Here is a 14,714-nt window from a genome sequence, read left to right on the forward strand (position 1 = left end):
TGCCCTCTCAAAGTCTCATAAGGAGCAAGTCCCGGGCTCTATTGTGCTGGTATGCAGCCTTGCTGATGAGACTGTGAAGTTACAGCTGGAAGTAATTTGACAGCCTGGGTCTTGCCAGGAATCCGAATCTATATCCAGGAGTTGCTGCCAGGCGTCTTTCCAAGGCGGGCTGCATAAAGCATCCTATCCATGAGGGAATACACAGATGGATTTAGTAAATGCTTTAGCAGGACTCATCCAGCTATATCCTGACCCAGCTGGCATTATTGTTTGCTAACCTGGTGATATGCACTTTGTGATATGAAGGCATTACTTACTATTGGACTGCTGTGAGATTGAGTGCTGGGCTTAATCCATGGAGCAAATTATTACTGGTCTACATAAATATTTTTTCTGCAATGGATTATGTGACCAAAGCAAAGTATAACTGGAAACCAGAACAGTGAAAATTCCTTAAAGTGTAAATTTAGCAAACAGATTTCCAGCTTAGAGGATTGCACAGAAAGGGCCAGCATTAAAAAAATAATTATGTGAGTGCTGTAGAGGTGAATGCAGGTAGCGGATTTTAGTTAGGATTTTTTTGGTCAGATACATAACAATACATTATTGAAAATACCATCCAGCAGGGATCCATAGAAAGTTTTATTTTATTTTATTGTGATATATGCTAAATGCATGCAACTAAATGCAAAAAGTTAGGCCTCATTCACACAACAGTATTTGGCATCAGTGTTTGTATGCCAAAACCAGGAATGGAACATCCAAAGAAAAACTATAATTGAAAGATTGACACCTGTTCTGTGTTTTGGAGACACTCCTGATTCTAGCATACAAATACTCATGAAATACTGATACAAAAATCCTGATGTGTGAATGAGGCCTTATGGAGAATGTTTATTCTAAATGTGCCCACTCACTGTTCTGTCTCCTGTCAATGCAGGGATTATGGATAGGTGCAATGGTTCATACGATGTAAGGCCTCATGCAGATGGATTTTCTCATATATCTGCTGGATCTATTTTTGGTCCATGTGTCAGATTTTATAATCTGAGAATCATCCATTTTTCTCATATAAAAAAGTTTTACAGATTTCTCAAAGCTTCTTCTGTCAGCTACTCAGTGACAAATGGACAGCATTTGGATGACACACGGAGCCTGATTCATCACTGCTTTTATGGCAGAATTCTGGCATAAAATGTTTTAAAAAATCACAATTGTGGCACAATGGGAGTCTGCGATAATATGTTGTAACTTACGGCGTTCTCACTCCATTTTCTCCAGCTCTGTTAAAATGCGCGGATCTGGGGTGGGACGGGGGCGAGGCAATCACTGCTCACGAAATTCATGACAACCGGTAGCGTTCCTTAGGGCTCATTTCCACATGCGAGAAACACGTCCGTATCTCGCATGTGGAAACCAAGCTATGGCACCGGCACTCCAGAGCGGAGCGTGCGGCCGCATAGGAACACATGGAGCTGCACAGCTCCGCTCCAAAGTGCCGGCCCCAGAGCTTGGTTTCCACATGCGAGACACGGACGTGTTTCTCGCAAGTGGAAACAAGCCCTTATGCCATAAATCTTACTCCAGTCCCTGTGGCAGTGAGTGTCTGACTCCTCATCCTCATCATGCTTCCTCATCAAGGCCAGCATGAAAATTGCCGATCTTGATGAATTGGAGATGTGGTATTTGTTTTCAATTTAATATTAATTTGAATGGGCAAGTTTAATCCACAACTCAGATCAAACACCGACATGCCTCATTTTTGGTTTATTGATTGATTTTAATGGACCTGTCAGTCCTGCAAATATTGGCCAAATTTCTTGGTAGTGTCTCAAAGAAGCTCTCAATGCATCATATGCAACATGTACACAATATGCATAAGTACCAGGCAATATTATATACATACTTAAGCCCCTCATACACATTAGACTGATGTTGAACCCACCGGTGTCGGCAGTCTAGTGTGTGGTAACCGTAAGCAATTTATTGTATTGTGTCCTGGAGATAAGCCACCACAAGACACGTCTGGATGTCCGGTGATGGATCTCTCATCAGTGACATAGGAGCACTCGGCCAAATGAGAGCTCCTGTGTATGGGAGAGATGGCTGCTATCTAAGGTATATGGCGGGCTTTATTTTAAAGTTCGTACAGTTTTGTAAACTTCTTTCAGTTTTGTAAACTTTTTTTGGCTTATAGAAGAGATAAGAAATGCAGGGGACATTGTTACTAGGCAAACCCAAGTTTACATGAATGTTACAAAGTGTGCTGTCATAATAATTATTTGTAAGCACTGGGACTGATTAAGGATATAAACGAGTGCATAACACCAACATAAATATGTCTTAAATCTGTGTCTGTGCCCCGTCCCCTGACCAGAAGCAGTGTGTCTATGACCGCAGCAGGGGAAAGAGAACCGTTCATGGTTCTGTGGCTTCTAGTATTATCTTGTGTCAGTTACTTGGGATCACTGCGGACTTCTGTGATCATCATGTCAGGATGGGTGTAAGCTAGAGGTTAAGTGTACTTGGCACAGGGCTGTGGATGTCATCTGATGAAGGCGACATTATAAAACACAAGTGTTGGCTGTTCAGCATACAGAGCTGTCTGTCTATAACATTTGGACTCTATAACGTAGCACCAGCCAGTGCATTAGGTAATATGGAAGCTGGTCGCTGCTCACTTGACAGCATCTTAACAACTCTCCCCATCAATTAAGAACTGTTTTCTGTTTTGTAGGAAATGACAACTCCAAGCACCATGACTGCGGGCAGTGTTGGAATAGTTTTGCCTCTACTGTTTACAGCAATATTTGCTCTAGGAGCTTCAGGTAACTTTATACTTTTATACTTAACGCTCACTTTACTAGTTAAATTATGTCCAGATAAACTAAAATAACTTTCTCCTTCTTAAAGTTGTCTTTTTAAACCATCCAGAATGTTCCAAATGCTTAGTGTTTCTTCGCCACTTTAAATCCAATGCTGCCCGAGTTTCCCACTGGTCTCTGTAAATCCTGATTTAGCCAGAAAAATGATTGCACCCACTTAAATCGGTGACTGACTGCAGTGGTCATGTGCCATTCCAGCCGGAACAGGTTGTGTGGCCACTGGCATGAGACTCGGGAAGCAGTGGAAAAGTAGTATCAGAGGTTTGGTAAGATGAATATACCGTACTTTATTTTAAATGCAAATGATTAAAATAAATGTGGTGGACAAACCCTTTTGTAGCTATTAAACTAATTTAAATAGCTTGTTCCAGGTCCATAATTCTGTACTTATAGAATTCTGTAGGTCCTTACTACTGTGAGCCACCATCTAGCAGAAGTGTTCTCCTCTACAAGCCTTGCTTGTCATGAAACCCTATAATATATACCATTGTTTGGTAATGCAGACCCATAGTCTTTATTCTGGAGCAGCTTGCCCTAATTCAGTTTGCTGTACATGGCAGGGTGATGTATTCTTCGTCCTATGTTAGCTTTCCTAAGAAGTTAGTTTCTATAATATGTATGTCAACGCAGGAAACATGAATCAAATATGTGGAAAGTTGCATTTTTAACACATCTGTCCAACAGCCTGAGGATAAGACACACTATTATAGTAAATCATTTCCAAACATTGCTGTGTTTTCATTTTTATTACTGTTATCACAATTATTATGCTATTTTTATTATGTTATTATTTATGAATGAACTTCAGATTTTCAACATTAGATAATAACATGACAACATTGCATAATATTAATAACTGTTTTTTGAGTTTGTGTGTATACAAATACAGTGTGTGTGTATATATATATATATATATATATATATATATATATATATATATATATATATATATATATATACGGAAAGGGTAACGCAAAGCAAGAATGATTTGAAAAATAGGCATGTTAATAGTTTATCAATTAATTGGCAAGATGCAAAGTCAGTGAACAAAGAGAAATCTAAATCAAATCAGTATTTGGTGTGACCGCCGTTTGCCTTCAAGCATCAATTCTTCTAGGTACACATTGTACAAAGTTTTTACGGGACCTCGGCAAGGAAGTTGTTTCAAATATCTTGGAGACCTAATCACAGATCTTCTGTGGATGTCGGCTTGTGCGAATCCTTCTGTCTTTTTATGTAATCCCAGAGAGACTCGATGATGCTGAGATCAAGGCTCTGTGGGGGTTATGTCATCACTTCCAGGTATCCTTGTTCTTTTTTACACTGAAGATAGTGCTTAATGTTGCTTGCTTTATCTTTGTGGTCATTGTCCTCCTGCAGAATAATTTGGATCCAATCAGTCACCTCCTTGATGTTATTGCATGATGGATAAGTTTCTGCTTGCATTTCTCACTCACCATTGAATACACTATTATTTCTGACCAAATCCCCAACTTGATTTGATGAAGTGCAACAATCTTTTATGGCACCTCCACCATGCTTCACTGTTGCCTTCAGGTACTCATTGTACCTGTCGCTACCTATTTGGCAAACAAACTGTCTAACAATGCAGCCAAGTATTTAACATTTTGACTCACCGGTCCAGAGCACCTGCTGCCAATTTTCTGCACTCTAGCTCCTATGTTTTTGTCAGTAGTTGAATAGCTTGACCTTGTTTCCATGTGGAAGATACTGTTTTTGGTCACAATTCTTCTATGACAACCATTTCTGGCCAGACTTCTCCATAAACTATTTGGGTGTAGCTGGGGCCCACTAGTTTCTGACAACGTTGCCTATTTCTTGGTGTTCTCAGTGCTGAGAAATACAGACAGATACTACTTATCCATCATGCAATACTATCAGGGAGGCATCTGATTGGCTCCAAATTTATTCTGCAACAGGACAAGGATGCACAAGCACAGCTAATGTCATTAAGAACAATTTGAAGAGTAAAGAAAAACAAGGAGTCGTGGAAGTGATGACATGACCCCCACAGGGCCCTGATCTCAACATCGTGTCTGTTTGGGATTACATGAAGAGACAGAAGGATTTGCACAATCCGACATCCACAGAATATCAGTGGTTAGCTCTTCAAGAGGTTTGGAACAACCTCCCTGCCTAGTTTTTTCAAGAGCTGCGTACCTAAAGGAATTGATGTTTTGATGAGAAAGGGTGGTTGGTTGTTCATTCAATTTAGCATTTTTGTTATATATATTTATTTATTTATTTATTTATTTATTCATGTGTGTGCATTTATTTTATAGTTTTAGTTCACTGGAATTGTACCTTAGCATTAAGGTTTAGAAATGGCCAAAAATAAGTGACACTTGGAAAGGGTTGCATTGCTAAATTTTCCTGCTGTGGAAATTGAATTGCGACCAACATGTTGTATTAGGTGTTAGATCTTTATTGGATGCGTTTAAACATCATCACTTTCTATTTGTGTTGGACGCGGTTACATTCCCTTTAGGCCATTGAACAATACAGATATTTTGCAACTGTTCTTCTCTGATGAGAAAAAATGCTTTACAGTGTAAGCTCAAATACAAATTCACGTAAGTGAGGTTAAGGGTTTGGTTTCGTCTGTGCAGAAGAACTGTAAGCCTTTGGCCAAAGTAAACTGATTGCAGTCATTGCCTAATGTGGCCACTTTGTAGCTCAATCCATTGTGAGATATCCTAGACTGTGTTGCACAAAATATGGGAAATATTGGGAGCTCATCAAATTGTCTGGACTTTAGTAAATATTAAAAATATCTTTAAATATGCAGATCGCATTTCCCATAACTTAATATATTGGTGATAATCATAACAAAGGTACGGTAATAATACATGCTAGAATGATAGTAATGATTATGTATAACACCACTATACTGTATAGTACTTTACAATAAAGGGGGTTAAAGATTAAAGAAACTGATAAGTAATAAGGATAAGTGAATAATTTACAAAAGCAAGATGACTGCATACCAATCAGGAGTGGTCTTTCAGTCCGGTCAGTAATTGCAAACCAATTTTCAATCAAAGAAAGGTGTATATACCATGTAACTAGCAAGATTATACACAGTGGGTATGGAAATTATTCATACCCCTTTAAATTTTTCACTCTTTGTTTCATTGCAGCCATTTCATAAATTCAAAAAAGTTCATTTTTTTCTCATTAATGTACACTCTGCTCCCCATCTTGACTGAAAAAAAACAGAAATGTAGAAATTTTTGCAAATTTATTAAAAAAGAAAAACTGAAATATCACATGGTCATAAGTATTCAGACCCTTTGCTCAGTAAAAAAGAAAAACTGAAATATCACATGGTCATAAGTTTTCAGACCCTTTGCTCAGTATTGAGTAGAAGCACCCTTTTGAGCTAGTACAGCCATGAGTCTTCTTGAGAATGATGCAACAAGTTTTTCACACCTGGATTTGGGGATCCTCTGCCATTCTTCCTTGCAGATCCTCTCCAAATCCGACAGGATGGATGGTGAACATTGGTGGACAGCCATTTTCAGGTCTCTCCAGAGATGATCAATTGTGTTTAGGTCCGGGCTCTGGCTGGGCCAGTCAAGAATGGTCACAGAGTTGTTCTGAAGCCACTCCTTTGTTGTATTAGCTGTCTGCTTAGGGCCATTGTCTTGTTGGAAGGCAATAGTCTGAGGTCCAGAGCACTCTGGAAGAGGTTTTCATACAGGATATCTCTGTACTTGGCCGCATTAATGTTTCCTTCAGTGGCAACCAATCGCCCTCTCCCTGCAGCTGAAAAACACCCCCATAGCATGATGCTGCCCCCACCATGTTTCACTGTTGAGATTGTATTGGGCAGATGATGAGCAGTGCCTGTTTTCTCCACAAATACCGCTTAGAATTATCACCAAAAAGGTCTATCTTTGTCTCATCAGACCAGAAAATCTTATTTCTCATAGTCTGGGAGTCCTTCATGTGTTTTTTAGCAAACTCTATGCGGACTTTCATATGTCTTGCACTGAGGAGAAGCTTCTGTCGGGCCACTCTGCCATAAAGGCCCGACTGGTAGAGGGCTGCAGTGATAGTTGACTTTGTGGAACTTTCTCCCATCTCCCTACTTCATCTCTGGAGCTCAGGCACAGTGATCTTGGGGTTCTTCTTTACCTCTCTCACCAAAGCTCTTCTCCCACGATTGCTCAGTTTGGCTGCACGGCCAGGTCTTGGAAGACTTCTGGTGGTCCCAAACTTCTTCCATTTAAGGATTATAGAGGCCACTGTGATATTGGGAACCTTGAGTACTGCATAAATTCTGTTGTAACCTTGGCCAGATCTGTGCCTTGCCACAATTCTGTCTCTGTGCTCCTTGGCCAGTTCTTTTGACCTCATGATTCTTATTTGGACTGACGTGCACTGTGAGCTCTTATATAGACAGGTGTGTGCCTGTCCAAATCAAGTCCTATCAGTTTAATTAAACACAGCCGTTTATCTCAAAGGTCTGCCTAGTCCCGCTACTGATATATGGTTAAGTACTTATGATTCATTGCTGGTTTGTACTTATGTTTGCATTCTATTCGCGGCTGGTATATGTATACAGTGGCTTGAGAAAGTATTGACCCTGCTTAGCACTGGGTTTTTTGTAAAGAACATGCCTACAACTGTGAACATTTGGTTTTCTATTTAGTGTATTGTGAAGCAAACAATAAATAGGACAAAATAACTGAAAACTTTAGTGTGCATAAATATTCACCCCTCAAGTCAGTACTTTGTAGAACCTCATTTTGCTGAAATTACAGGTGCTAGTCACTTTGGATAAGTGTCTATGAGCTTTACACATATTGTCACTGGGATTCTTGCCCATTCCTCAATGCAAAACTGTTCCAGCTCCTTCAAGTTAGATGGTTTCATCTGATGGACAGCAATCTTCAAGTCTGACAACAGATTCTCATTTGGATTGAAGTCTGGGCTTTGATTAGGCCACTTCAAAACATTTACACGTTTCCCCTTAAACCACTTGAGTGGTGCTTTAGCAGTATGCTTTGGGTCATTGTCTTGATGGAAGGTGAACCTCTGTCCCAGTCTCAAATCATGCACAAACTGAAACAGGTTTTGCTCAATAATATCATTGTATTTCGCACCATCCATCTTCCCCTCAACTCAGACCATTTTCCAGACCCTGTTGTCGAAAAACATCCCTACAGCATAATGCTGCCACCACTATGCTTCACTGTGGGGATGGTGTTCTCAGGGTGATGAGCTGTGTTAGTTCGGCGCCAGACATAGCGTTTACCTTGGTGGCCAAAAACTTCAATTTTGGTCTTCTCCATACATTTGGGAAGTCTCCCACATATCTTTGACAAACTCAAAACGAGCCTTACAATTTTTGTGCGTAAATAAATGCTTTTTTCTGCCCACTCCTCCATAAAGGTCACCTCTATGGAGTGTACAGTTTATTGTAGTCATATGGACAGATACTCCAGTCTCTGATTAATGCGCTCCTTTCTGGTGACAGCTCCAACTGGATAACTCACATCTTTTGTCCGTTCCCATAATCTGTGCCACAAAAGTAAAAAAAAAAAAAAAAAGAGTAGAACCCAATAGTCATTTTTGGATGTTGCAGTGTTGGCATACAAATATAGTACAAAATATAGTTCTAGGATACATTTTTCTCACTTACAACATTACTTTATATGATGTACAGTTGAGAAATTGTGCCAGATTTCTCAAAGCCTTTAGGTGTGAAGGACTGATATCCTTTGTTATCCAGAAAGAAGACAACTGCCATTTTACCATGGGTCTTTTCCAATTTAAGAAGACTCTGCTTTGACTAAAAAAGTCATGTGGCAATGATTGTCATAGGGTCGAAATTGGCTTTTAGGTGGCCGACTCTGGTAAAGATCCTGCTTTATTCCTCGTGTAAGAGGGCTCATTTACATACAGTATCTGTTGTAGTATAATTTTCTCTCTTACAATCAAAGGGTATAATTAATGGTAGCTAGAACTTTTTTAACTTTTTTTGGCTTCTAGTATTATATTTACAGATTTAAGTGTATATTCCACATTATTAATTCACTGTATCTGAAATAAAACATGGTTTGGTACATAAATATTTTATAATACGTGTTAATACGTGAAGAAAAAATGTGACTGAGGTTGTAAAGTGTTTTTTTTTTTTTTAATTCATACAAGGAATTTGCCCGCACGAGGACCCTGAATTACAGCTCTGGAGTCCAGAACACAGTGAAGAAAATCATGTAACCATTGATGGGGGCAGAAAGTTTCTTCTGACGTCTTCTGTAACTGTACACTCCATAAATATCACCAGCGGGGGTAAGTCAGATATTTCTGCGGATCTGGGTATTGGAGGAACATGTCCCCAATGGCATATATTTCAGCATTTTTCATTCGTTTATTTAAACAAATCATCTAGTTGATTAGCTGGACCACAATATTTGACAGCGGGTAAATTAATAATTGGGCTTCACAAAAGCTGAACCAAATCAGATTCAGCTGTAGACAAAGAGTAAAGCTGAAGGCAATAATCAGCAAGTATGAACTTTACCCTTTCTACTAATTAGCATTGTCACAGGTCTCGTCCAGGTACTTGTGAAATGTGTGTTCTGTATGACCGTAATTACTCCAGTAATAGTGAAAGCATGCTTACACTGACATTATGGAGAGTCATTCTTATACTGTGGGATCTGTGGGTGAGGATATTTAACGACAATGAGGGTACAAGGATCCGAGGACATCTGGCCATACAGCACTGCTGAATATTTTTGTCGCCCACATACTAGACATTGCCACAATCTAATCCAATCCGTTGTCACAATCCAAAGCAACACGAATGATCCATGTCCAAATCTTACACACCTAATATACAGGAAAAATAGACAATGTAAACCTACCTGCTATAACTACTGAATAGAGCTTTTGGTTGTACAATTTATTCTCCGGCACAATGTCAAGATAAGACTATGTTAATGTGCATCTTTTTTTTTTTTCTGCAGCCAAATCCTGCAGATTTATAGGATGCAGCAGTTTTCCAGTCCAGTTAGAAAAAAAACCCAAGGTTTTCTGAAATCTAATAGCTTTGGTTGGTACTGTAGATTGGAGTCTTTAATTTGCATTAAAAAAATGCAACAAAATAAACCTCTGCAAAAACTCATCATGTGAACATAGCCTAAGGGACCAGGGTTGACTTATACATTTGGGCAGTAATGGCAAATATGTTAATGTATATGAGTTAGACTATGTTCAAGTGTTTTTGGTGATTTTTTTTATGCTGCATATTTTAGAAAAAATGTAAGTAAGCTATTTTACTTAATGGGTGCAGACAATCTGCAACATCAAAAACGCATTGTGGGAACATAGCCTTAGACTTTACAGGACAACAGTGGAAATCCATCATACCAGGTTTAGGGCTCACGTACAAAGCCATACTGTCTCCATAATGCTCACCCATAGACATTTATTGTACTGTAGCTACATATCTTTCTATCTTCATAAAAATGGTTAATGTTTAATGGGATGCTGTGTTATGGAATAGCGCCAAATCTATAATATTAAAAACTATTATTCTTTATATCGAGCCAAGGGAACGTGTGCAGACCACATTAGAGATCACATAGTAACATACTAATCAACATTGTGCTAGGAGTGTGGAGCCTGCTCACAGAAGGCAGGCATGGCCTCATATTTTTGCTAAAAAATTAGGTATTAAACAAAACTACGCAGGTCTGTGCAGCCGGACAATATCGATGTAACCAATAAAGGAAAGCTGTTTTCTAGCACGCAGTTCAATGTAGAGTTTTATTGGCACCCATCCATATTGACACCATATATCGACACACGTAGGGGTGAAATTCTTTCACCATAGAAGCACCTCTGTATGTATGTGGTTCAATATGTATGGGCGCCAAGAAAACTCTAGATTGAAGTAGAGGTCGGAGAACATTTTTCCTTTATTGGTTATTCTGGAGGTCTGGTGAGGACTTGGACTGCTTCGTTGTTGCTCTCCCTGTGATTCCATACTACTACAGTTGAGAACATTATCTGAATAGAATTCAATTCTGCTTACATTTTACAAACATTTCTATTCTCCAAAATACAGATTTTTTTTAAATTCACTCTAAATAAATTCAACAAAATGACGTTCAGCTGTAGAGGGTTGGCAGAATGTTAAGAAAAAAAATTAATGTGCACGTCACCAATCAATTGTTCCAGTGCCCACTCTACAGGTTCTTTGTGCCTCTTTTTTACCCTGTGTGTGCATCTTCTTTGGCCTGCTTCTCTCTGGACCACGACTATCTTCTGTCGTCCATATGCATCATGCACACGTGCTGGATAAACTCAGGCGACGCACATTTACAGTATTTGTGCATGGGCAGATATGAAGTGTATGAGTAGTAAAGAAACAGTCCAGCTTAGGTGAAATAAGAGAAGTGAGTCAGAATAGGGGATTTAATAGGTTTGTTTAAAATCATGTTTTTAGGGAACGGTTAAAGGTAGTCTGTCAAAAGGATTTCACACCCTCGAGCTACTTGGATGCTCTTGCAGCTCTTTTGTAGACAAGTCCAGGAATACCATTACATGGCCAGTCCATCCCTCCAATCCTGAGAAATTAGTGTTTGAATTGATGGGCAAATGAGGCTGAAGAGCTACTGTAGATCTTAAGCTTCTGTCACTCTAGCTCTATTTCCTGCACAGTACCACCCCTGCGTGACTGACATTAGTGTATGTGTAGATCAAAAAAATTGACCCGGCATTTGAAATAGATTGGAGAGTGGAAAGTTTGGTGACAGGACGACCAATTAGTAAAGAGTTCCAAGTAGTTATGAGATAAGTCATAACATTAGACTTCAGGAGTGTTCCTGTGATAAATGTGTCACTATTGTAAGTATAACCGTGTCTTGTTTTACAGGAAAGCTTGTCATCAAGCCCAGCAATAATGCCATCATACTCCGGACAAGATACATACTGGTTGAAAATGGTGCCGAGCTACTCATAGGAAGTGAGGATTGTCCATTCCAAGGACATCTCACCATCATCCTTTATGGAAGGTAAACCGGCAGCAGCGGTGGGTTGTTGAGATGAAGTCATTTCTGGATACCTGCATTCTCTTTCAGAGAACTAAGCAAGCTAAATATGTGGTCAGCATCAGGACTTAAGCTAGAATGTGGAAATATAAATAGAAGGGGGAGACAACTAAGGAAAAGGTTAGAAAATCAGACTCATTTATAGGAAAAGCACATTATCATGTGAGTCACAGAACACAATGTGATGTGGATAAGCTGAATTTCAGGATGTATTTAATGAGGCTTAAACTTTACCATCTTGAAATGGGTGAGAATTTGGTAAAGGCGATTGGAACACATAGTGATTTTATCAAGAACGTAGGTCTATTTGCAGCACTTGCATGGCTTGTCAGTACTGTAAAAGGAAAACAATGTAATCTTTATCACATTACTCATTAATAATGTCCAGATATCAATGAATGTTTAGTAACAGTGAAGGCAATGAACACTTTACAGTGTATTTCAGCATCTCAAGTTTTGTACAATTTCCACTACTTTCCCTACATCCGGTATTAAATGAATGTATAAAATGGCTCACAGTGTACTTTTTGCAATGACTGATGTATGTGTGTGTATATGTATATATTAGTATTTGCTGTGGGTAATTGTTATAATCCCTTTTCTACCCTTACTTGCAGATCTGATGATGGTGAGCTTCCCCATGATTACTTTGGTCATAAATACATTGGTTTGGGAAATGGAGGAACTCTTGAGATCCATGGAGAGAAGAAGATGTCCTGGACATTCCTGAACAAAACCCTACATCCTGGTGGCATGAGTGAAGGAGGGTACTTCTTTCAGAAGAGTTGGGGGCATCGTGGAATTATTGTTCACGCTATTGACCCCAAAACAGGAGATGTGATTCATGCAGATAGGTAGTTCTACATTATGTTTTTTTCTTTGGTATTTTTAGTTGTGGAGCTAAATTCTGGATGTAAACCAGAAAACATTTCGAGACAGTGGTCCAGATTAATCAAGATCAGTGGGGCCAATGGGTTTAATTTGGGTTGTGGGAAGATGTTTCCCAAGTGACTGAAAACTTGCTTATTCTGAACCACCAAAGAGATGTTTTAGGAGAAGGACTTGGAGGAAAATTTATTAGGCTGTTTGCACCACTTTTGTGGTAGAACAAGTTGCTACTTTTGGGAGGAAAAAGCCGTGGTGCGAAAAGTGAGCAAAGTAATTTAGAAGGGGAAGAGATTTATTGTTAATTATGACAATACTTTTCGTTAATTATAACATATCTACCACTGTTGAAATCTGAAAAGCGTTCAAAATAATTTTAAAGCTCTGGATTTCATTGAACCACAGTAAGCACATTAGGAAAAATTATTGGAACAGTGGAGAATCTTCTCCGTAGTGACTAGACTACTTTAATTTCTCAGAACGCAGAGCAACAATTTATTTAGGAAGCTACTAAATACCCTAGAATAACATTCAAAATACTGTAGATCTTTCTGGTTTCACTTAATGCCAATGCTCAAGACCCTAATATTAGAAAAGATTGGCCACATATAGGATTACTGGGAAAGTTGGAAAACGCTTCTATACAAGTGTAACACTAAGGACTCATGCAGATGACCGTATTTTCAATCCGAATGCAATCTGACAATTTTATTTTATGGGGCCATGCACATTTCCAAATTTTTTCCCCAGACAGACAATACTGCAGCACTTGGACAACTTGTCAGTTACGCTGTAATCAATAATTTTGCACACCTTAGGAAAAATAGTATTACGAAGTTTACGTTAAGTTGGTGGCATTCTAAAAACGTAAGTAATTTTCATTCTAATTTTTCAACATTTTGTACTATTTTTTAGGTTTGATACATACAAATCTAAAGATGAGAGCGCCCGCCTGGCTCAATATATGAAATTAGTCCCAGAAGGTACAATATTATCAGTGGCTGTGAATGATGAAGGATCCCGAAATTTGGATGATTCTGCTAAGAAAGTGATGACCAAATTGGGGAGCAGACACTTCTTGCACCTGGGCTTCCGGTAATAATATTTATGTTTTAGCTTAGAAAATGTTAAGAATTGCATTGGTACTACTGCATACTCTGTAGCGTTAGTTTCAGCAGTCACTATCTATATGTGTTGTTTGTAGACTTTTTAGGTGGTAGCATGTTACTTTATATAGTACACAAGCAGATTTTCTATGCCAGAGGTACAGAAGCCTGCTCAGTTCTGTTACAAAGCCTCAGTATGTGACGAAACTTGTAGCTGGTTCTAAAATACAGGATGTGCTATTCATTTCAGACACCCCTGGAGTTTTATCACTGTGAAAGGAGATCCCTTCAGCTCTGTGGAAAACCACGTGGAATATCAAGGTACAGAAACCTTACTGAATGGCATGAAAAATTCCCAGGCTTGCTCATAAACTTTAATGGGTCATCTTTTTTACATATAAGGCAGAGCAGTATGAATTGGAATTATTTAACATGGATTTCACTGACAGTGTTTGCTCTTTTCTTAAAGGGAATCTGTTGCCAGGTTTTTGCTGTGTGATCTTATCATAATGTAGGAGCTGAGACCCCGATTCCAAGGATGTTTAATTTACCTGGCTGTGTTTTTCTGTTTCAATACAATCGGTGTTTTATCAGCAGTAGATTATTACTAAAGGACAACTGCCCTCATGCCTCCAAGTCCAGCCTCTCCTCCAGCACTGATTAGCAGCTCTCTGTTACTATGCATTGTACACAGAAACTGAGCTCTGCTAGATCTGCAGAGAGAAAACTGTGACAATAGCATTACT

The 14,714-nt window shown here is 39.0% G+C and overlaps 1 protein-coding gene across 1 annotated transcript in view; it reads left to right on the forward strand.

Annotated features, from left to right (window-relative positions):
• CEMIP (cell migration inducing hyaluronidase 1) overlaps positions 1 to 14,714 on the forward strand; it is a 133,838-nt gene that overhangs the window by 50,515 nt on the left and 68,609 nt on the right. Inside the window, exons 2-7 of the mRNA XM_077263509.1 lie at positions 2,738 to 2,828; positions 9,069 to 9,209; positions 11,803 to 11,941; positions 12,595 to 12,831; positions 13,778 to 13,957; positions 14,219 to 14,289. Of these exons, the coding sequence (XP_077119624.1) occupies positions 2,741 to 2,828; positions 9,069 to 9,209; positions 11,803 to 11,941; positions 12,595 to 12,831; positions 13,778 to 13,957; positions 14,219 to 14,289 (856 nt within the window). The 5' untranslated portion in view covers positions 2,738 to 2,740. The remainder of the gene's footprint in view (positions 1 to 2,737; positions 2,829 to 9,068; positions 9,210 to 11,802; positions 11,942 to 12,594; positions 12,832 to 13,777; positions 13,958 to 14,218; positions 14,290 to 14,714) is intronic.

This window comes from Ranitomeya variabilis, chromosome 5, assembly GCF_051348905.1.
Source record: "Ranitomeya variabilis isolate aRanVar5 chromosome 5, aRanVar5.hap1, whole genome shotgun sequence".
NCBI classification, from domain to species: Eukaryota; Metazoa; Chordata; class Amphibia; order Anura; family Dendrobatidae; genus Ranitomeya; species Ranitomeya variabilis.